Consider the following 25,681-nt stretch of genomic DNA (forward strand, 5'->3'; position numbering starts at 1 on the left):
GATTCAGATGTGTTTTTATTTAAATCTGTGAATCAAAAAACAATAACATTCTGTAACATGTTTTTTTAACCATATGGTAGAGGGCAGAAAGGGTATCAGGAGTGAAAATTTAGTGTGAGTTGTACAGGCAACTATTAGCTCTCTGGGGACCTCTGCTGGCACTTCAAAGCAGAGCAGCACACTGTTTTCATGCATCTGAATGCCTAGAATGTAACTGTATGAACTAGGGGTGGAATGGTACGTATTCGTATTGAACCGAAACGGTACGGGCGTATGAATAAAACTTGCGTGCAAATTAATTAATGTAATGTGGAACTACTGTTACATACGCGTTTCTTAGGGACACCTAATCTGTAACCCCGCCTTACCTCTGAAGCTCCCAAGCTCCGCCTACATGTCGAGTCGGTCCAGTGAGTCCACACGAAGCAAACTAGTCCCTTTCATATACAACCAAACACGGATGTACTGTAGCTGTATCCCTTCTTGTCTCGACCACAAATGGCTTCCAGGCCCATTTGCTTCGCTGTTAGCTCCGCTTTTAGCTCCGCCGTTAGCTGTTAGCTCCGCCATTAGCTTCGCTGTTTGCTGCTAGCTCCGCTGTTAGCGTGTGAATTCGCCACAATTCGCCAACTGCTCTGTGTAACCGAAGCTGCTCTTTTAACACCCCTGCTCTGTGCATTCACATATGAGAGCAGCGCTTGTCTCCCATATCACACTACTCAACCCAGTCTCACTAGCTGATTGTCTTATTTTGTTTACAAGTTCCAGATGGAGTCTGGAGATGATGTGGGGTAGCCTACTTATTGTTTACTGTTTACATCTTACTTTATACCTTCAGGCTGTTGCAGCTAGCTCAGGGGAGAGACTGGATGACACTAGGTGGTACAGCATGAGACATGCACAATAAAAACAATTGCCTTCTGCATTTTTGTTATGCTTTTCCCTCCATTGTACCGAACCGTGATGTCTGAACCGAGGTATGAACCAAACCGCGACTTCAGTGTACCGTTCCACCCCAAGTATGAACCTTTAAAATATATTAACAATTGCATTTTACTAGTGTTATTTTTTGCTGAATTGTTATTGTCATTCTCATAGATATAACTACTTCTTTTATATATATGGTCATTCTGCTGTTTGTGCACAACACATCAATGTGGGTTCTAGCTGCTACCGTCTGTGACACTGTAGTAGCCTAATTCGCTGCAGGCTTTACACAACTTTTCCTTTGGTTTAACTGGTCAAAAGTGAGCCATAAACTGGTGCTAACAAAAAAGGCTTCCTTAATTGTCATTTTATTTTTATGGACAACAGTCTCTTTCCTCCAGTAAGCTTCTAAATTGGCTCTTGAGCGCTCTGGAGGTAGTGTACAGTGGGTTTATCTCATATAAAATAGGTTTATCTGCGGATTCTTGCTGAAAACAGCTGCCTGCTGTGGTTGGAAGTATGGTTAATGAGAGTTGTGAGAGTGAACAAAAACGGTAAAGTTGCAGACTCTTAAATCTAAATTGTGAGCTGAAAGACCAGCGCCATTTATAGTGACATTCATTGACAAGTGTGAGTTTGTAAAATGGTACACTCGTAGGGGTTAAGCTCCAAAAACACTGGAACATACACGGTCTATAGAAAAGCTCCCTTCAGAGCCACAGTTTTTGTTGCTTCATTAACTGTAATACAATAATTCTAGGATGAGTCAGCAACAAAAGATACAATTTAAAATATGAAAGATTGAAGGACTTGATAACCCACATTATGTCACAAATTACCCTATCCTGAGCATCTTTTTCTCAGTAGCTGGAAGTCCATAGCCAGAATGCAACTCACTTCTTGCACATGCATGTAACTTATCACATTTTGAACATGACATGACAATTTTTTTTTTTTTAAGATTATTTTTTGGGCATTTTTAGGCCTTTATTCGACAGGACAGCTGAAGAAATGAAAGGGGAGAGAGAGGGGGGAATGACATGCAGCAATGGGCCGCAGTTCGGAGTTGAACCTGGGCCCGCTGCGTCGAGGAGTAAACCTCTATATATGGGCGTCTGCTCTACCAACTGAGCTATCCAGGCGCCCATGACATGACATTTTGAACATCAGGTGATGTTAATGTTTTTAAGCAGCAACTTCCAGGCCTGAAAAGTGAAGCTAATGCAGAAGTGCCTTAAACCTGTATTCATTCTAATGGCCAGCGGGGGGGCAACTCTACTGGTTGCAAAAAGAAGTCAGTTTGTATAGACGCCTACGAGAAAATGACCCTACTTCTCACTTGATTTATTACCTCAGTAAACATTTTCCTAATTAGTTTATGGTCTCAATTGCTAGTTTTAAGTCTTTTTGAATACAGCATCATGTTCATTTTGTACATTATGGTCCCATTTAGAGTACTGTAAAATAGACGATAAAGCAGGGGATGGCTAACTTGTGATTAGTCTCGCATTGCCAGACCCTCCTCCACAGCACTGCGGAGGAAGGTCTGGCTAGTCATTCAGGGATTCAGCCAAGCATTCAGGGATGGGAGAAAAACGTGCTCTGGTTTACTGGCATTTCTTTAAACCAATCACAATCGTCTTGGGTGGCGCTAAGTGCCAGATGGAGCAACGATGCCTCTGCAAAATAGCCTCGGGAAGGAACTTGTTTTGGTGGAACATGTGTAAGTTCAAAAGTTATTTTAGTCGTGCAACAGAAAACTCAGATTGGACAGATAGTCTAGAAGCTCCACCGGAGTTTAAAATGCCAACGCAAAGAAAGCGGAAGGTAACGGACATCCGGCCGAAATGACGGACATCCGGCGGAATTTCCGGCGGCACCTGAACAATCCCGGAAATGAAACGTGTCGATATAGACTACCTTGTGATTGACAAGTCTACTACAGTGTTGTCCGGTGTGTTTTCAGTTGATGAAAGTTAATTATAACATTTTGGTCGCCTAAAAAGGTCTTGTTCAGGGTTCAGTTGTACTAAAATTAGTTTTTAAACCTTGCTAAACAAGCTAGCTGATAACTTAGCTCCACCCTCTTGTCCAAATATGGTCACTTCTGGCTCCAAAAATAAAAATGCAGACGGCCAAAAAATGCCAAACTCGAGCCTTCAAAACAGTAGTCCACAAACAAATGACAACTACACGATGGCTATGTCCACTTATATACAGTGCATGGTTTTTACAGAAGAATTTATTTAAATATTCCAGTGAAGAAAATTACAGAAAGGTAATCCAAGTGGTAAGTGATCCAATACATTGTCTGAAGAACCTGGAATAGAAATAATTTTAGACTTTCATTGTTGATGCACATCAAACTGTTTTCAAAATACTCCCACGTCTGATGACCCCAATTTCACAGCACCACAAGCAAACATGAAAATGAGTGACTCATACTTGGGTCTGCGAGAGAACAGGTGAAATATAAGACCGTTATTTTCAAAGAGCTAGAGGTGTGAGAGCTAATTTACATTTCAAGTAAGTGTTATTGTATTTTCCTCCCTGGGTTACTTGCTGTGAAATTGTTTCGAGCTGCTACAAAAGGGCTCCTCACTGTCAATAAAGTGCTACAGGAATGAATGGAAAGGAAATTGAGCTGTTTTACCAGATATGGCTCTATAACAGCCTTTGAATGAATTGGAGCTCCTACACGCACTCCATAGGATCAAGTGTATGGTTTTGAAGTATAGAATAAGGACTATCACACATCCTGAAATAGAAAGTCTGTACCAAGTGACAGCACACATCCATCATTTGGAGGTCATGTTTCAGGGGTGTGTGTGTGCACACGTATGTTGGCATGCCTTTGAGTTTTAGTGCATGAGGGTATGTGATTGTATTACAGGAAGTGACAACCCTCCAGTGGTTGGATCGTAGCTGATTTATGTGATGTATGGACTGAGGGATTGCGGTGGCAGCTAAGGCTAGTCCTCATTGTAAAGGACAGGACAAGGTCAGCCAAAGAAAGGCAGGGTCTTTTGAGGATCTGCTCCTCAGTAGTGTCTCTCCACATATGTCAGATAAAATGAAGACTCATCTTTTTTATTTGTGCTATCATGTCTTGTAACTGCAGCACCACTTGGAGGAGCCAATGCTATGTTTCGGCTCACTCAGTGGCTCGGCAGACTGCTGCTGCTGCTGCTGCTCTTACTTTAAAAGGGGTTCAGCCGTGATCTTTAAGCTGCAATCAGTGACCAAAATACAATAACATAATCAATAGGATGATAATTAACGCTGCAATCTTTAGTTAGGTAAAGGAACTCCACGGTGGGAAAATCCACTTTAGTTAATTGATGCCAAATGAGACTGATTGGATGGTACACCACGAGGAGCTTTTAGTGAGCCTCAAATAAGTGTAATTTCTTCTTACCCTGCAAACATTTTGATGTATCCTATAATGGGTTGTAATATATTTTAATTTGAAGATTCTAAGATGGAGTTTTGCAACAGTATTGACTGATTTGTTAACTGATTGCTTCATTTTAGTATTTGCCATCTAAGCTTAACAATTAATGTATACTCTTCAAGTGGTTTTCCTCCACAATATGAGCTTGACAAATTTAGCAAAAAGCGCACTTGATTAAGGGTCTATGCTAATCTGCCTACAAAGAGAATAAAAGTGACTAGCTATTTCAACAAAGCCACAGCGCCTGCTCATCTCGGCTGATTGAATGGCAACAATAAACGGCTGAGATACTTTTGAGCGATTATTCAATAAGCAGCTGCGGGAGCTCAACAAGAAAAAAGGAGACATTTCACACAGTAGCTGAAATTTAGAGCATATTAGAGAGAGCCATGACCTTCTACTGCTGGGTGAGGAGAAACCATAGCTCACCTCAATTTTTGCTCACTCGCCTAACGTGATCACACAGTATAAACTCTCATCACTCTCCTAAAGATGGCATGAAGTTAATTGAAAAAGCCAACAAAGGATGTATCAAAGGGACAGGGGGAAAAATATCATCTTCAGAGGGCGGTTTTCATATCTGGATCTCTCTGGTGGGGGATCGGTAGCACCTCACGTAACTAATACTTGAGCTCAGACAGAAATCAACCCCCTGTGGTTGCACTGTAGGCAGCCACACTCTTCCATCACACACACCGAGACACACAAACAATAAGGGCTTCCCGCCTGCAATACAAAAGAAAAGACAAGTTCTGTTTGTTTACTGACTGGCTGGTCTTGCAATCACCACTGAGACTAGAAAATTGTCACTGCAGTGTTGCTGTGTCTGGAAAAGAAGAGCGTGATGTGACTGGTTAATCTAGAGTCTAAAAATGTATTTGTGTCACAGAGAGTTCACACATACATGAACAATCATTGCAGCCCAGTTCAGATCACTGTGGTGGCAAAGATTTATTAAGCATGAGTGGTCATTGGCTGCTGTGTTAATTGAGAATTTGCACTAAAATACTTGTATCCTCTTAGTGCAGCTTTCAGGAGCATGTATAAATAATAATGGCTGGCTGAGATCAAGAGTGTGATGTCGTTAGCCATCTATTTCTCTCTTTGTATCTGCACCTTCTCTCCTGCTGATTCAGTTTTTGTTAAATTAGCCATGTGCTCTCAAGGCTGAAATCCACATTATTCTGGAGAATCATCATATTTGGGCTCTTGGCCCACCCTGAAGAGACAGTGAGAGATGGAAAGAGGAAGAGTTTATTTCATTCATTTCAACAGCTCCTTCAAGCTATGATAGACTTTTAGCTGATTTAGAGCTACCATGTATAAACTGCAAAGTTGATCATGACACTGTGAATTTTGATAAATGGCTGTTAATGGCAAAACAGTGTGCACTAAAGGGATATTTCCACCACGCGGCCCCCGCGAGCAATCGCGGCCATTCACATCAATGCTTGATATTTCACCACCCGCCTCACAGCGCGTCCCAGAAGTGTGCGTGAAGCGGCTCCACTCCGCTAAAGATACGCGCAAGGTCTATTTTCACGCGATCCACGGGCCGTTCGGACAGCCGGCCAGGAAGTAAAACAGTGAGAGAATTCAGTCATTTAAAAAAAAAAAATGTTTTAACAATGTTTTAATTAATTTTTCATCGCAGTAACAATTTAAAACATCCCCCCTGTCCCAACCCACAACAACATTTCTCTCTCAACCTCTGCTGTACCACAACAATCAAAAAACAAAAAGCAAATTATATGACAGTATCACAGTAGCAGCTCCCCTATGTCTTCTTCTTTTACAAACCGGTCAAATGGCCGCCAGATTTTCTCATACACCCCCAATTTGCCTCTCAATATATATATATATGTCAGTCTCTCAATGGATATACGTTGCGAATCCAGTCAATTTACCAAAAGACACACCCCTCCTCTACAACACCATGGATGACGAGAGATTCATCTTGAAGGTGGAAAAACCATAATCCACACCACCAACACGATTCTTTTTTTATAAGGGCAATGCCAGAAAAGGGAAGGCATGGAGTGTAATTACAGGAGTGCTTGGAGTGTAATGTACATACTAGCTTAATTCTTTCAAGTACTTGTAGAGACAATAAAATCTGCAAGTTGGACAAAATGTCAACTGCACCGCCACATTCAGGAAATTTTGTATCACTTATATACTTATACTTGTATCATTAATTAGAGTTTTCTCAGTCTGTGCCCAGCTAGATAGCTGTTTACAGTTTTAAATCTTTAGTCTAGACAAATTTGAAATAATTGACTGGGTTTTCCTGACAGGCACCGGAACATAGCCAGCAATGCTTTGCAGACAGCTTAATCATATGGACTTGCATCATTATAACACTTAATGACTGCAGAGAGATGGTAAAATGTGAGATGCCAAGAAATGTTTTAGACTGAAAATGTACATATCACTGTTGCTATGTTGAGGGATTTTGGTGGCTGTGTAGGGACAAAGCAGTTGTGATTTCAGAGCCTGTTAACTGTGGTTAAGCATGACAGTTCATAGCAGTTAACACTTGCAGAGATAGCTGAATATGAGCATAGGTCAAGGCTGTGGTTTGCCCTGAGTTATCTTGTGCCCCGTGTGCAGATTACACTCCCACTCTACCAAACCCCACTGCAGTTCAGTTACAGCAGAAGAGGAACAAATCTTCATTTTCACATTGTCTTGCCGTGATTATTTGTTGCACCTCTCAGTCTGAATGGCGCTGTTCTCACCAGCCGGAATTAACAAACCTAAAGATCTAACTAAAGGTGTAAATACTTGCAGTATGAACAGGGAACAGGGTTTGCCTTTTGGGGAAGAGAACTACGCACGGCAGTAAGCATGATCAGTCTGCGTACAGTAAAGGCAATCAGTCTGTGTTACCTTATTTGACAGAAATCTATGCATTTTCCTGTTATTTCTGACAATTTGATAATCAAAATGTATACGTATACAGCGGGAAGGAGACTATCCTAAGAAGCTCTGACAACAAGGAATGCGGCCACCGTCTATTGAAACAAGGTGTTGATATTATATGTTCATGTGCATGCTTGGTGCTGTGCATACATTCTGGCCTCTATGCAGAGGTATGCACATGGTGCTCTTTAGTACAGCATCAACATCATGCAAAGCCTGTGCACCATGTCATAACCAATCTCTCTCCTCTCCTCAGAGACCAATTGATGGAGACTGTCCAGTCAGCTCTGTCGGTTTTTCTGTCTTTGGTAATTACCTGGCAGTCCTGTCACTCCACATCTATTTAGTGGAGATGGGCCCGAGCTAAGGGACCGGAGTGGAGGATAATGTGTTACCCGTTTGGCTGATCACTCATTCAAAGTACATCCAGTGTTGCTTATGAGTCCTGGTAGACAGGGATTAAGTGGAATTGGTGTTGTTTCTGAGCTCATGGACCATGTAAATGAAGGTGTAGGTAGTAAATGGCAAGTGACATGCATGTGTTGCCTTGCATGAAATAGGCTGATAAAAAATGAACTGTTAGCCTGCGTTCCCTAATGTGAAACACAGACAACCATAAAGGAAGTTGCTGTAGTAGGGAAAATATATTATTCAGGGACTGCATATATGCATTCACACAAAACTTGATAGAAATACACAGAGAGGACAGCGTGAGTTGTTATAAAAAAAAAAGCAGAGCAAAATGAGGAGTACTGAATTGTCTCCTTACTTTCTTGATACTTCTTGCTGGTTGATATCAACCAGACAATGTTAGACGTGACAGGAATACCAAAACACAAGTAGACGTACTGTATATGCTCCAATCAAACCACACCAAAATTTGATTGTTTACTTCTTTGAAGTTCTACAGGATTTTTCCCACGAGTCTCAACACTCTCAACACTCTATCAACGGTTGTAAATTCAGTTCAGCACAATGGGTCTTGGCGTCTCTGTGTGTGTGTGTGTGTGTGTGTGTGTGTGTGTGTGTGTGTGTGTGTGAGAAAGAGAGAGACAAAGAGAGAGAGAGAGAGAGAGGCAGGTATAGGCTCGGGGTTATTAGGCCAGGTAAGCAGAGCACGGTTGTGTAACATAACTCCGGCTGATAATTCACTGACCTTTACCTTTTACACTCTAATGCATTCTAATAGGCCAGTGGATCCCAGCATGGCTCCTTTCTCAACCAACACAACACACACACATGCATCATGTTCCCCCTTCACCACACACACGTACCTGGTTGTCTAGGAGATCAAAGCTTTCATATTCTCAAATCACAAAACCCCTCAGCCTGACAAGACAGTGCTATCTTGCTTGAAAACAATAAACACATTTCAAAAACTCCATACACTGCATACAAATGTGTCACAGATTTGTACAATCTGTGTTTTTTCATTTACTTAAATGAAAATCTAGCAGAATGTTTGATGTACTTGTTAAAGTTTACATGATCAGTTTGGGAATTAGTTGAGATGGGCTACCTCCTCACAGATGTTTTGCTTGTATTTCCCCCTTTCCGAATAACTGTGTGACTGAAGCCTGCCTGTTTTCAGAGGTGGCACGCACCATGCAAAAGAATGACCGGTCCGGGGACGAAAGCCAGCGGGACAGTGTAAGTGAACAGCAGCTTTGTCTTTTTAATTTTCCCTTGAAATCCTTTCATCTTTCACCTTTCATCTTTACACAACTCTACGTCTTCATAGGCAAAACCATTCTTATGTATTCTATTGTACTCCATTATATATGTAAGTATAAGGGGTTTATATAGGTCTTGTGGATTTCCTGATTCAGATTGTTTCTGGCAATAATTGGTTCCATGAAAATGCAAGTTGTAACACAGTTAATTATAGAGCTACTCAATCATTTCTGGAATGTCCCAAGTCACACCAGTTTTGGCCATTAGTGGTGATATGTGATGGAAACCCCCAAACGTGACGCATTTAAATGTGATGATTGAAATTTGGAACAGACTTGTGAATGTGCCTGAACTCACTCTGCTGCTCACGACACGAGAAAGATCATCCCCGGATTAGTGAGGTGGAATCTTTATGATGATGAATGATTTCATCCTTTATGTGAGTATCCAATATTGTCATTTATAGCACTATTTTATACAATCTCCACACAAGTTCAAAACTGGTATTTTCCTTTTCATGCGTATCTCCTTCATCACCCATCCCCCACAACAGCTACATCTAACCGACTGTATCTGGGCTCTCACATGATGTTGTCGGAGTCACCCACCACTATCCATCTGGATTCATTAGGCAGCTTCCTGGAAATCCTACATATAACTAGAGAGGTCAGAGCTGCTGTTCAACTAGAGATGGAGCTCGGAGAGAGCAGCAGCAGACACTATGAGGCATATCCCCCCCGTGCATGAATAAGATATTCAATCATACTCCTCGGGTTTCTGACCTTGACTTGAAGTTCAAACGTAGGGCCAGTGTGCAAGTCTTTCAAATTGTCTGACATCAGAGAGGAAATACATTGAGTATGCAGAGGCAGAGCACTTCCCCTAAAAAAAAAAAGACTCTTGTGGGAATATCAGCCAAAATATAAAAGAGAAAAAAAAAGATTTCCATTCTTGCTGTAAGTTTGCCACATGGTCCACTCTTCTATGTGAATCATAGTGAAAGCTAAGACAGAAAGCCACACATTTCAACATTGTCTTGGCATGTATAGAAACCATATAATTATTAGTTCTACAGTTCAAATGCACTTTGCTGTAGCTCCATGGGACAGCAAGAGGTCACCAATGAAAAAAAATTAATATCCAAAGACATGATTGCTTGCAAGATAGACTTCTCAAACTGAGGCATAACATTATATTAAAACAAAAAGCATGTAGTCCCACTGGCATAATGCTAAAAAGAGCTGCATAAATGTAAATGTTTATTAAAAAAACCAACAGCGACAGGAACACGTGACATTTCAAATGGAATAAAACAACTACCAATGGAACAAAACGCATTGATGATTCACATTTGTGTCATTGAAGAGACAATGGATTTTAAAACATGTCCTAGGGGAAATTATTGAATTTCGAATGTTTTCTCCCTTGGTTAGTAGTGGGAAGCGGGAGTGGGCGGGATTTGTAACCGAGCAGCAGTAAGAAATTTTGGCGAGGTGAGCAATAATTCATGTCAGATATGCCTGTGATTAATGCCTTCGTCAATTAAGACCAAGTGAAAGGAGCAGGGCAAGGGGGCACAGAAGAGAGACAAGTGTTGCGAGAGAAATGGGTGGGACAGCAAGAGAGGGCAGGTAATTAGAGAGAAGAGAGGAGGTGTGGGGGGTGAGATTAAGACAAGTGAATCAGAAGTGAATGTGGAAAAACACACTGAGAGCAGCAGAGATGCTCCGTCATCATCCTGAGGGGCATATTGAGGTAGAGCAAGGACACAGGCTGCGCTGATGAATACGTTTCACAAGGCTCTCGGGGGCTGTCCAATCAGGCAGCGCCATTGATGAATAGTCATGAGTCACCTTATCAGCATCACCATGGTTACGCAGATGTGACTGTGGCCATGTGAATGTGATGAGGGAATAGAAATGGGCCAAACGCCGCTCCGTCTCCTTCCCGCGCACATCTTGATCTCCAATTAGAGCCCAGCAGGGGAGAATTTAGGCCATGTGTTTGGGCCTCTCCGGCCTTGAGGATAAGGGGAGCAGGTTTTGAGTGAGGACACCTAACAGGGCGATATGGTGAAGATGATGGTTAGAATTTAATGCATAGGAAGAGTGCAAAGAGGGAGGAGGAGGAGGAGGAGGAGGAGGAGGAGGATTCAGCTTGAATTATTTGATGACTTAAAATTACATTAATCACCAGTAAAGCCAGTTGACACTCATCTCATACAGTTGAAGGCTGGCAGGATGAGTAGAGGGGAAGTGGATGACAAGATATTAAATGAAAAGAGCTGGGGAATTAGATTTAACAGGATCAGAGGAGGGGAACATTATTAGAGAAGCAGAAAAGTGACTGAAGGATGAGCAGGACAAGAGACAGCTGCAGGAGATCAAATATAGAAAATGGACAAAGGATATGGAATAAAGGGCTTAATGATATATAATTCCCTAACCTCACAGACATCTTAAAAAGAGCAACAACACTCTAAATTTTAAGTACATTTTTGTGATGATCAATTCCCAAAAGGCCTCTACTCTAACTTTTAACACTTGTTGAAATCCCCTCCAGGATTTGAGAGAGCCATTTAAGACAGATACCACTTATCTAAAACAATAATGCCAAGATTTATTTATTTTTTTTTTTAAATATCTCAGCTCAGGGAGAAAGGGCTCTTTGTCTTCCCTCTAAATCAACACTCCACTATTTTTTCACCCAAAATAACATTTTACTGCATCATACACAGCAGTGGCCATTATTAGGTAAACCAGATAAAAGCAGTCTTCTTATCATTGATTTGACAGGCCCAGTGCAAACATTGTTAATTGTTTTTGAGCCACTGCTTATCTGGCTGCTTATGCATTTATGAGAGAGTGGATTAATCTACTGCATATTTGATACATGTAATTAGATTAGCAGGCAGCTCCATACAATGAGGACTCTGGCACTCAGGGAAATTACATGTGTTTTTCTCCTCAAGCCTGCCAAAACTCAACGGGGCAAATTTCTTTTATCTGGTCCACACGTACTTGTCAGGGTCTTTCTGCCTGTTCTGTTGTCTGAGGGGAGCCTGCACATAAAAACATCATCCACGCACATAGGTAGATAGGTCGGCAGGCTCAATATTTATTTATTCTGCTACAATTTGTGTAAAGAAACATCACCACCCGCTCACCGTTTTCATTTCACAGCCCGTTTGTGTAATTAATCTAGCATAAGGTGTTTAGCAGCATGCTCAGCGCGGATTTAGGGGCTGATGCATGAAGGTTGGTGTGTAAACTCTGCCCGAGAAAGGTCGACATGGAGGATTCATGGAGTGATGAATCTGTCGTCCTGTTCGTGTCACAGTTTACCCAGATTCAGTTCATGGATGACTTGTGGTATCTTTCTGTCTCACTTTCCTATTACAAAACAATCCAGACCCTCACGCCTTATCTTCAGAGCAATTTATTGTGTGTAGATACAAAACATTGCAAGTAGGCTCCACTTTATGTCTCTATATTACAGTACAGTGACACCGACCCTTTGCACAGATGAGGAAAATACAGAAAATGTGTTGTGGGGTTACTTTGTGGGGTTAATACTTTAGCCTATTAGCCACCTATGAGTGTATTTGTTTTTGCAAAAGTAGATTTGGGGCACCTCCAGGGTATTGCATCTAATTTTGTCATGCACAGACCAGTGCTTCACAGAGTCATGTCTGAAGCTGAGGAAGACTCTGGGTCTTGTCCCCGCCAGACATTTCTTCTCCCGCCTCAAAGGCTAGAGGGGGGCTCTTTGAAACAAAGGGATTCATCTCCCTCACCTCCAATAAGACACTTAAGTGCACCGTGCACAGTGTTACTTCCTTATCATCTGTCCTGCTAGTCTTATTTTTGTCACTTTCCCTGCTGAGATAAATTGGAAACAAGATAATATGTGTCATCATAGTGTCGTCTTTGTTTGTTTTGCCTTTACAACATACCATATCTTGCTATCATGCTGGACAAATTGGATACTTTTTGCAACCTCATTAGAAGCTAGCCATTGTACAGCCCAAGGGGTGATGCAAATGGAAATGTAAGACGTGCATAACTTGAGATTGAAAGGGGAATCTCATGGCCTAATGTATGCCATAATTGTCTAAGAATAGAAATCTAATTTGCATATAACAGTATCAGCATACAGCTAGCAGAGGTATGGAGGTGTTTGATATCCCATACAATGTAATGCAAATAACACGTCGTGCAGCTGCATGCGCACTCTGTATTTCACACAGTAAATGTGTGATGAAATTGAGGTTTTCTGATGATTGAAGGAGAATCCAAACCTTTAAAGAACCACTAAAGGTCGAAACAATTTACTGCCACTTTCAGTGAAAAATCACCTCACTGTGTTCACCGTCTTTCTGCTTTTCCGTCTCTAGTACTGTAAATCCACAAAAATATTATGTTACCTATAGGTGTAAAAAAAATAAACTTGTAAACTTGTCTCCAAAGCAAAACATCATATTAACCTGCATATGTCTGCATATTATTCATAATGTGGACCCAAGGCAAAAAGAGGAGTGAAACAGTAAACAGTACAATATTCCCAATATTACTTCATCCCCTGACCCTGATAAATCTGCTGTGTGAAGCTGTGAGCACTGTGTACTGATGAACTGAGTTAATTTGTATTCCCCCACAGGATACTGTGTTTTACAGCTAAGTAAACCATTAGCTCAAGCAGTAAAAACACACACCCTGGTTGTAAATACCAGTAATTCTCACCATGAAGCGATATATAAACCTGTGTTGTTGAGTCAACTAAAGCCATGTCCACACGTACCAAAACGATCTTTTTTTTACCCGTCTTCCCTGGATTCGTTTCAAGAATAGTTGCGTCCAAACGGATCCATTTGTAAATTACTTCATATTCCAGGCCTATAGGCAGTGCTGTTTCTGCTACAGAAATTCACCAAAAAACGGAGAAGAAGATTATCGTCACTTCCACTTCCCATCATAACATGACTAGCTAGACTAACGTTCTCTTAATACATCCATGGACTATAATAACTTTCACCACTGCTCATTTTATAAAGGCCTCCGCAAGAAAACGTGTCTTTGTTTACATTGTATAATGTGCTGTTGGATTGCTTTTTATTTTGCAATTCTGTCTGCCATCGGACATGATTGCAGCGTGCTAGCTGGCAGAGCTAACGTTAGCGCACTAACTAGCTAACATTGGCAATCAAACAAACATCAATGATCCAATGTCTTTTTGATAATATACACATTTGACATCATCGATACGATAAGTATGCAGCTTCGCCATCCAAATGAAGCCAAAAGGGAGCCGTTTTCGAATTTTTTCACCCTGGGACCAGGTTTCAAAAAAGTGCGTTTTCAGGCAGTGCGTTTACTGGATTCATGTGGACGACGGGCCCAAACGATGCTAAACATGTGCGTTTGCACCAAAACCGTCTCCGTGTGGATGGCCCCTAAGACGGCATGTGCCAAGCAAACCTGTGACTGGTGGAGACATTCAGATTGCAGAGTAACATGAGCCATGGATATCAAACTTTCCTAAATAAATCAGGTTGCATACGCTGCATACATGTTTTCTTTAGAGCCAATGCTATTCAGGCAGAGGAGGGAAGATTGTAGATAAAACCTCCTTCTCGCTCCTTTGTTTCAGATGTAGTATAGGTTTCCAGAAAGCTGAGAGCTGCCTAGGTACCGGCAGATAAATGGAAGGACTAAATTGTTTTTTAACCAGGTGATTTACTGCATCTCCTCCAATAGCAATCTTTCTTTTTCATCTCTCTCTCTCTCTCTGTCTCTCTGTTACAGTACAAGACCCAAATGCACAACTCAGACAGAGAATCACAGGTACGTAGATTTATTGTTCTCAGAACAAAGCAGGCGACGGTACAGAAAGTAGTAGGCAATAATCGTTGTCAGGAGTAAGGCAAAAGTCAAATAACACTAGAGAACTAACAAGGAAAATAACGCTGGAGAGAGTGACACAAAGTACAACTACAATCTGGCAGAGGTTGAGTGGACACTGGGAGAATATATGCAGTGGGAACTGGGGATGATGATAACTAACAGGTGATGCACATTAGGGATGGGAAGGTAATCACACAGGCGGGAAAACAGACAAAGAGGGGAAGACAAGTGACCTGTAATGACAACAAACAATGCATTTCAAAATAAAACAGGAAGTCCAAAAAACACAAAATAAGAGCGGAGCAGGAACGTGACACTCTCTGTCTCTCTCTCTATCTCTCTCTCTCCCCCCCTTGCTTTATCTGTGTTAACTTATATTCCAGTCACTTCTCACACTGCTTCCAGGCTTTACCCAGAATCCATTTAAGATTCATTCTCTGATAAAAATCAATTGCTAAATTCAGAGATGCACAGAGATGAATGATAGCACTGACGATGAAGAATTGCATACTGAGTATAATAATAGTAAGCACTGATGATGCATTCCCGTATTTTAATCTAACCCTTAAAACATTTCATGATCATGGACGTTTTGTTAAGTAGCTTATAGCAAAACCGCTCTGCTGAGTTTGATTCTGTTGTGTTGTGTTGTGTTGTGTTGGTGTGGTCCTATGACCTGATCCAAGATCAATTTACTTGTTACCAAGATCAATTCACCTGTTATCAACATGGATCCTGATTCAGTCTCTCTAGTATTGGAATGTAACATTATGTAACATACATTGTTATAATGTCATCAGAAACTGAAATGGTGATGCGAGGCAGAGAGATGTGCAAAGGCAGTCTCACAGTCCAAACAGAGCCAATGGACTAGCTGGGAAAATCTGAAGCATCATAAGCTCATATGGAAGGATCTTTGGGAGATGGAGGAAAGCACACTGAGTTTCACAATCAGAGCCACTTACGATCTTCTCCCTACACCCATGAACCTAAACCAGGCACAACCAGGTCCTGCAACAACTGCCGATTACATTGGAAGGAAGAAGAGCTACCACCAAAGCCCTCTCTCCCCCTATCACCGCATTCTCAACATCACCGCCTTCATAAGAGTAGGGCAACTTCCAGTGAAGCCAGCTGCAAGAGTGGAACCGACCCTGCTGGACACTGAGCTCAACTAAGAAGGAAGAAAAGAAGAAGAAGAAAGGGAGGGAATGCCTCTCAGCTCGCCCCAGGTAATGCTCTGACACTCTCAGCAGAAGATAAAGAAAATGCATCAAGGAAGAGAGCTCTTCTAGACATCGACACATCCACTGCATACTGATGATTTCACTCCATTATTGTCAGTCATTTCTATAAGGGCACAATTATAAAACAAAAAGAGCTGACATGACTGCGGTCTTGTCCAGATGCTGTTTTCACTGTGAACACTTAACTAAGGTCAACAGAAAAAAGGTGCTAATGAAAAATTCTGTTTCTGAAAAAGGAATGGCTTCCTGTTTGCTGAGAAAATGGTCTAATTGATATGAATAGTTAATAAATCATGCATGAGGGAGGGATTAACTTAAAAGCTCTAATAGCGATGTAGCTTGACAATAGAGACAGATGGTATGCAGAGATGCCGGATTTCTGGTGTGCAGCAAGACCATTAGAAAGGTAGGACAGTGAAAAGGAGCCCAGATTGTTTGGTTCAATCACAAAGTCAGAGGACAAGACAAGAAGAGGACTGAATTAGGCTGAAGGAAATGTAATAAAATAAGAAAAGATGTGGCCGCCTCTCAGTCCTTACATGAATAAATAAGAGCTGCATGTGAGAAAAATACATAAATGGAACCAATATTGAACCACCTGCATATCTAAGAAGCCTCACATCAAGAGTATTCATCAAACGCTGCAGAAGAGTTACTTCTTTCCGGCAAATAAATTCCAATTCACATACATTTTTAACCATTTCCATTATAAAATAAATCAAAGCAGAGTGTATGTGTTTTTCCCAAGTTGTATGTATCTATTTTATAATAGGTGCAGAGATTTCATTTGGTAATACATATTGATATGCTGTCATGATCAAAGCTTTATCAGGCTGTTTAAACAAACTTTCTACCTCACTGTCCTCACAGTTACTCTTTTCTATCACATTTCTTCTCAGGGATGTGCAAACATGTAAACTAAGGGTTCAAGTCAGAACAGGACTCATTTTGCATTGAATTATTTATTCTCTCAGCCACCAAAACCCCATTAAATGCCCACTGAAACCACATTTTTTCTGACTTGAATGAAGTCATTCTTAACCATGGCATAAAAGGAGGGAATCGCTATATGTCTCAAGGCTGATTTATAGACCTGAAGGTAATCATCATTTTACTACTTTGTATGTACGTTTGGATAGCTAGTTTGCTACGCTAAATTGACTGTTTGCTGAACCTTTCTCCAATTGTCCAATCAACATAGCAACCGTAACTAGGCACAACCAGACTGTCATGGTTTGGATTTCTCAATGTGCATGGCGCTCTTGTGAGAGAAATGCTTGGTATCTACATTGTTAGCATGGTCATGTCTTTTTTTAATCACCTTTCCGGAACCAAAAATACAAGAGGTGTAACAAATGGATTAATCAGTGTGTTTATCTAGCAAGTTGCAAACGTTAGCATGCCATGCTAGCTGGCTTCCTACCTAGTAACCAATCGTTACTTCCACGGCCAGCGAGCTTGTCATTAGCTAACCACATTGCAGTATTTTGTGGGGTTATGTTAGAAAAGAAGTAGTCTATATTGACGGTGTTCCATTTACTGGATAGTTCCGGTGCCGCCGGAGGTTCCACCGGATGTCCTTCATTTTCGGCCAGATGTCCCTCACTTTCTTTGTGTTGGCATTCTAAACTCCGGTCGATTCAGGAAACATCCTCCGAGCTAGAATGGACAATTAAATTATATTTATCTTATTTTTGAATAAAAGTCTCATCACACTCTCGACAGCCATTTTAATTCCAGAGCTCGCCTCCGTACGTGCACATGTTCCACCAAAACTAGTTCCTTAGCGCCACCCAAGACGTGATTGGTTTAAAGAAATGGCAATAAACCAGAGCATGTTTTTCTCCTATCCAGAAAAGTTCTGTGGACTAGCCAGACCTTCCTCCGCAGTGCTTTGGAGATAGGTCTGGCAATGCAAGACTAGAAAAGACTTGACTGGAAGATCCACTGCGTTAGAGCCGGTCTTGGGTGCTACAATATCGGAGGCTAACACTAGCGGCTCCCTGGTCTTTGTTGGATTTGGTAAAGTTTACACATGCTCAGGGCCTTTTGTCCTGAAAAAGTGAAACATATTGTTTGATAATACAAACAGGAAAGCATAAATCAAACTTCTGGGTTGCTATGCTTTCAACTAAAACACAGAGCTGATGCCCAAACCCGCAGCTGCCCTTCCCAAACAGTGGGACCAGACCATCATTGGATTGACACATGAAGTACACAGAGATCACAGAAGAGTCACATCAGACCAATTAACCTTTCACTGATCACACTTATCATAAAGGGCCACTTAAGGCATTAGGAGAGCCAGCACAAGTGAGTGCATATCAAGGACTGTGTGTATAATCTGCAGTTGGGAAACACACAGAGTTGGATGTCATAACCTTTGTACTCTCGGCAGTCTCTTGTGTCATACCTCTGACCCATGGTCTTCGACGTGACTAAAGTCATTTTCACATACCGTTTACTATTCTTTTCTTTTCTTCAGGGAATCTATTATTTACATATTATTCTTTTTATTATATTTGACTTTCCTCAGATGTCAAGTATATATCTAGGAAGAAACACCAAAGGACACAAACTAACCTTAAATCTTCATTTTGGATTATTTCTGTAAAGGAGTGTGACAGATGTATGGACATGCAATCAAGTATAATGCAAAAGGAAAAAAGTAATGAGTTTAAGTGCATAAATCATTCATAGACTGAATTAATAGGGCTAAAATATATTGCGTGCAAGTGCAAATATAACAGCAATTCCCTGTATCAATGTAAGAGTAACAAAGAACAAACGGCGACTAGATCAATTGTTTAGTAGTCTGACTCATTAGATCCATCATCCATCTGCTTTACTTTTAGCTAAATGAAATGTGAGGGTTAATCATATTGGCTCCATCGTTCTTCTCTGTAAGCCACTGTTTGTAGCAATGAGTCTGTTACAGGTAATTATGTAGGAATGAAAGGCTCGATGGCTTCCTGGATGAAGATTGGCATCTTGATGGATGCAGGGGTGGACGGGGGTAGGGTGTTTTGGCTGCCTGATGTATGGTGGGGCATAACAGTCACGACAAAGATGGAGAGGGGAGCGCACGCACACATGCAGGCCTGCATGCGCACACACACACACACACACACACACACACACACACACACACACACACACACACACGCACACGTTTGCACATATTTTCTTCCTCCTTTCTTCATTCTTGGCTGGAAGTCAGTCCTTCTGCCTGGTCTAATAGAGAAGTATAATGCTATAAGGGGCAGCGTATAGTGCTAACTGCCAGGATAATTCATTTGTTTGCACTTGCAGGGCAAATAGGTGTTTTTATTCAGCAGGCTGCCCCAGGCAATGCACCTTTGCTTGACACAGCGAATCAATCTACTGTATGAAAGTCTGCATTACAAGAAAAAGGCCAAAATAAGAATAATTTCAGCCTGCTATCGTTGCATGATTATTATAAGTAGGACTGATTTATTGACTAGGTCCACTGCATGTCAAACGGTTTTATGTAATTTAATTAATTGAAAGTTTGTATTTTAAGTATTTTCACCATTAAAGTACAAAACCAGCTTAACCAGTTTTAAGAGTTTTATCATCTTAGTTTGTTTTGTGCTCACATGATACATAATACTATGTTGTGTTTATTTAAATACTAAAATTAAGTATTATTCCAGTATAGGAGTATTGTTTTTCTTATCTTTTGTCAAAAACGGACCCCCACCCCCCTTGACAGGTTAACCCGGCGATGATATTTCAGAAAACCAGGGCTTTTAACTGTACTCTCCGTATCTGAGATTCAGTGTATAAAGGAGAGGCCTGATCAGTACTCATTAAAAAGGCATATCACCTGTAAAAGAGTGTGGAATGTAAATGATAACTGTTGATCCTTACCCTACCGGGGAAGCCTTGTTATTAATGCAGAAACAATGACAACTTGTGGTTTGTGGCATGAATAATGATTATCATGCTATTTCACCAGCTCACTCCATATGTGTGTGTGTGTTTGTGTATTTAAGTGTGTCCTGAATCAAAGATACTCCTGGAACCACTCAGTACGCAAATAACGGATTAACTTTGTGCAGCTGTCCCCAAGGTACCAAAGAAACAACACAAAAATAGCTTCTTCTATTCACCTATGTCCAGCAGTCTTGGGTGTATTGTGTGTTTAGAGGGGGGGGGGGGATGCCTGTTGTATTGGAGGCCAATACAAAGAAAGCAAACAGCAATTTGCATATAAAAATAGTAATTTGCATTAGATAATATGTTTGGTCTTTGCCAAAATGAGATTGATATTTGCTAATGGATTTCCAGGTGCATACAGTGGGGCAAAAAAGTATTTAGTCAGCCACCAATTGTGCAAGTTCTCCCACTTAAAAAGATGAGAGAGGCCTGTAATTTTCATCATAGGTACACTTCAACTATGAGAGACAAAATGAGAAAAAAAATCCAGAAAATCACATTGTAGGATTTTTAATGAATTTATTGGTAAATTCCTCGGTAAAATAAGTATTTGGTCACCTACAAACAAGCAAGATTTCTGGCTCTCACAGACATGTAACTTCTTCTTTAAGAGGCTCCTCTGTCCTCCACTCCTTACCTGTATTAATGGCACCTGTTTGAACTTGTTATTAGTATAAAAGACACCTGTCCACAACCTCAAACAGTCACACTCCAAACTCCACTATGGCCAAGACCAAAGAGCTGTCAAAGGACACTAGAAACAAAATTGTAGACCTGCACCAGGCTGGGAAGACTGAATCTGCAATAGGTAAGCAGCTTGGTGTGAAGAAATCAACTGTGGGAGCAATTATAAGAAAATGGAAGACATACAAGACCACTGATAATCTCCCTCGATCCTGGGCTCCACGCAAGATCTCACCCCGTGGGGTCAAAATGATCACAAGAATGGTGAGCAAAAATCCCAGAACCACACGGGGGGACCTAGTGAATGACCTGCAGAGAGCTGGGACCAAAGTAACAAAGGCTACCATCAGTAACACACTACGCCGCCAGGGACTCAAATCCTGCAGTGCCAGACGTGTCCCCCTGCTTAAGCCAGTACATGTCCAGGCCCGTCTGGAGTTTGCTAGAGAGCATTTGGATGATCCAGAAGAGGTTTGGGAGAATGTCATATGGTCAGATGAAACCAAAATAGAACTTTTTGGTAAAAACTCAACTCGTCGTGTTTGGAGGAGAAAGAATGCTGAGTTGCATCCAAAGAACACCATACCTACTGTGAAGCATGGGAGTGGAAACATCATGCTTTGGGGCTGTTTTTCTGCAAAGGGACCAGGACGACTGATCCGTGTAAAGGAAAGAATGAATGGGCCATGTATCGTGAGATTTTGAGTGAAAACCTCCTTCCATCAGCAAGGGCGCTGAAGATGAAACGTGGCTGGGTCTTTCAGCATGACAATGATCCCAAACGCACCGCCCAGGCAACGAAGGAGTGGCTTCGTAAGAAGCATTTCAAGGTCCTGGAGTGGCCTAGCCAGTCTCCAGATCTCAACCCCATAGAAGGGAGGTTGAAAGTCTGTGTTGCCCAGCGACAGCCCCAAAACATCACTGCTCTAGAGGAGATCTGCATGGAGGAATGGGCCAAAATACCAGCAACAGTGTGTGAAAACCTTGTGAAGACTTATAGAAAACGTTTGACCTCTGTCATTGCCAACAAAGGGTATATAACAGTATTGAGATGAACTTTTGTTATTGACCAAATACTTATTTTCCACCATAATTTGCAAATAAATTCATTAAAAATCCTACAATGTGATTTTCTGGATTTTTTTTCTCATTTTGTCTCTCATAGTTGACGTGTAACTATGATGAAAATTACAGGCCTCTCTCATCTTTTTAAGTGGGAGAACTTGCACAATTGGTGGCTGACTAAATACTTTTTCGCCCCACTGTACATTCAGTGAAGGGTTTGATTATAGTTGCAGCTTGAAGCGGTCTTGTTTTTAAAGGAGAGGCTCTGCTGCTGCCTTCACTGCTTTTCTGATAACTACTAAATGGTACATTGACCACCTGATGTGTTTCCAGGTTGACTTGCTACTGTAGAATGACTTCCTCTCATCTCACACTGGTCTCAACTCAGATGTACACTGTCAGCTTTCAGATGGCGCTTGCCTCCCGCTGAAATTCTTATCATTTGATTTTTTTACTCTACTCTTGACCCGGTGTGATTTGTCATTTACACTTTGAGCTTCCTCTTTTTCTCAAGTGAGTTTCTTTATAGGACTTTCTGTTTGAACCTTTGTTAAGTCCTCAACAGTAAGACTAACTTATATTCATTGTTATTTTCTTCTCTCTTGGCAATTTATTCAACAAATTATCCCTGGACATCATCATTCCTCCTAAACGCATTATGATCTTGTTAACAACACTTGTTTTCCACAAGTTTTCCTAATGACGCATCACTGATTATTCTATCGTTGATCAATAATGTAATGCATACAGACATTTGAAGTACATAAACCATTGTTAGTCACATGCAAGAGAAAAATTGAGATGCACATTAATTATGTGCAAACATAACGTTTTCAAATCAATAAAATGCAAATAAGGTAAAATAAAAAGCAAAAATAGAAAACAAAACTATTCCATATACTGAGTAAGAGACCAAGCAGAAAGGCTTAAGGACTCCAGGTGTATAAAGCAAAAAATAAAACCATTCATTTACAATTTAAAAATTAGGAAAGAAGATAATAATTATCAGTTGGAAAACCAGAACTATTATCAGAAATTATGGGCATTATCGGCCGTCGGACCGTCTGCCGAGGTCGGTGACTCGAGTCTGTTCGGTGTGTTCTGTGCCGTCGGCCGTCCGAGGAGCCGTCGGCCTTCATTTTGGCCGACCCGACATGTTCAGTCGGAGACAGGGCAGTCGGGACTCACCTGGAAATGTCGAGCGGATGAGCCTCTCAAAATCTGACGAAAAATCTTTTAAACTGACCTTTGTCGATCTGAAATGAAGACAGATTCAGCAACTGCATGGCCTATTTCTCGCTTAAAATGTTTTCAGAAACACGTTTCGGTGAACTATTTTAGTACAATATGAGATCGTATGCTGAACAAGCTGCCATGACAGTCTGGCTGTGAATTTCCGGAGAAAAAAAGAACCACGTGACGCGTTCGTCCAATCAGCTGCCGGTTTTAATTTTCTGGGAAATAATCGGACTGTTAATGGAAACAATACAGAGCAGTGCCGCCTGCTGCTATGGAGACTTATTACGTTTTGAGCACGCGCAGAGCGTATGCTCATGTCGGCGTCTCTTCGGTGTGTTCTGAGGCACTTTTTGGACCTTGGGGACCCGACTGATCAGTCCGACTGCCTATTCTGCCGATGTCACATTCAAATACACGTCATGTTATCTTAGTAGTTAAGTTAAGTTAAATGTTTGTGAAACGGTAGGTAGGCTGTCACCAGGAGACCGCGCATCAGCCTACTGAACGAGACCGTAACCGTGCCTAGTGCATGAGTCTATGTAATCAAACGGGTGTCTAGGTTCTTGGCAAGTTTTAGTTATCAACCGATCCCAGAAGCCTTTGTCTCGTGCATTTTAGAATTGTCTTCATAGAAATTCATAGGCTACATTACCAAGGGGAAAGTATTATATCACATACAAATACACGTAATGTTATCTTGGTAGTTATGTTAAATGTTAGAAGTGAATGTTGCTACATGGTAGTTAGACTGTCACGAGGAGACCGCGCACCAGGTTACCGAATATAACCGTGACCAGTGCGTGAGTCTAGTGTCAGTCAGTATGAGTGTGTACGTAGTATGTCGAGACCGAATGTAACCGCAACCGCTCGAGTCTAATGTAATCAAGCGGTGTCTTGGTTCCTGGTGGGGGAAGTAAACGCGCAACCCCCCCCGCCACCACCGCCGCGAAGGCATGCGAACCAGTGACCGAATCTGTTAACTCGGTAGGCCAACCAATGACCGTCCGGTTGAACCGACTCACGTAAAAGGTTGTTGGTTGTCCCATCCCTACATGACATACTTGAATTAATCTCTGCTTTCTCATCTTACACATCACACTTCACTATTATGGTGGCCATTTCAGTAGATTTTCTCACTGACATTGTTGTGGAAACACATAAGCATAAGCATGGAAACTAAATGCACACTTCCTGCATTACTGCATTACTTCAAATACTAAGTTACTCCTCTAGTAAACTAGTATTCATATGAAATAAAACAATAAAACGTTGAGACCATTCAACAAAGCACGCTGGGTAATAACAAATTCAACACATGAACTGGTTGCTATGGACTCGTCACTAGGCCAGTCATTGTATATTTTAGCATATAGGTAAAGCTGCCGAAGCTGAACATTATCCAAAACTCCATTTCTCAGACGTGCGTCAGTTTGGGAGCCTGCATGCTACCACTCCTTCCTTCTCAAATGCCTTGAAAAGGCTGTCGTTTGCACAATTTCAAATCACCGAGACCTGTGGGCCTGGGTCCAGGCATTGACAGAGCTGGCCCGCCCAATCAGAAATTCAAAGTGTGTTGGTGTGCAAAGCGCTGCAACAATCACAACAACCATGGATTGCTGTTGTGGCCAACAACTGGAAACTTTTTACATAGTTTGTCTGCTATTTCATTACTAAATTCACTTCTGAGACTTTTTTTATGTGAGAAATCAATATGTTGAGCTAAAATATGGGCCGTTTTATGAAAATATATGGCTAATTGCAAATTTTGGTCCGACTGTCGGAGTTCAAAAGCTCACAGTCTGACGTGACAGCCGGCGGGTGCCTGCCGGGGTTGCTGGCATGCCAGTCGGCCTGTCCACCTTCACAGACCCGCTGTGAGCTGGCTGGAGCTCTCTCAGGAGACTGCCGTACAAGAGGCGTTTATTTCCCCAATTGTTTGTTTAATTAACTCAACACACATATCCATTATAAGATTAATTGGAACCTGTGGTTTTTCAAAGTTATATGCTCCACAAGAGATTGCGGGCGTAACGTAAAGCTCGCTGACCAGGCTGTCACTCACACACACACGGCCACGGAGCAGGCAGAGGAGAGGGAGAGCAGCGTCTGACAGGGCAGAAAGATACCCGTCTCCCTTTGACAGTCTTGTAAATAAATTATAACATGTATATTAGATTTGTCAGTCTTCCTCTATCATAGGTGCCGATTTATGTTTTCCTCCGTGGGTGCTCACGGGCGCACGCCCTTTAAAAAAAAAGTAGTCAAAAAATGTTTGCATTTCAGAACCTTAGGAAATGGACAGCTGCCGACATGAACACACACGGCTATTAACTCGATAATAAAGCCGTAAAGTAGGCTATCTTTCAACTCAGGACAGCGCCACTTCTCACAAATACAGATAGGACTATAGATGAAAAGTTTAACTGACACGTAACCGCGATCAGCACTCACACGCTCCACTTAGCAACAACTGCAATGTTTAATTTTAAATGAATGTAGCCTACTGGCAATCTGGCACATGTGGATGCTCAGTATTTTCCGTGGGTGCTCGAGCTCGAGGCAACGTGAAACCTTTGACCCTTATTGGGTCTTCATCTGCT

General features: G+C 41.5%; 1 protein-coding gene across 1 annotated transcript in view; it reads left to right on the plus strand.

Annotated features, from left to right (window-relative positions):
• pde4d (phosphodiesterase 4D, cAMP-specific) overlaps positions 1-25,681 on the plus strand; it is a 202,479-nt gene that overhangs the window by 1,640 nt on the left and 175,158 nt on the right. Inside the window, exon 2 of the mRNA XM_031309094.2 lies at positions 8,898-8,956. Coding sequence (XP_031164954.1) covers positions 8,912-8,956 — 45 coding nt within the window. The 5' untranslated portion in view covers positions 8,898-8,911. The remainder of the gene's footprint in view (positions 1-8,897; positions 8,957-25,681) is intronic.

This window comes from Sander lucioperca, chromosome 2 (genome assembly GCF_008315115.2).
Source record: "Sander lucioperca isolate FBNREF2018 chromosome 2, SLUC_FBN_1.2, whole genome shotgun sequence".
In the NCBI taxonomy this organism is placed as follows: Eukaryota; Metazoa; Chordata; class Actinopteri; order Perciformes; family Percidae; genus Sander; species Sander lucioperca.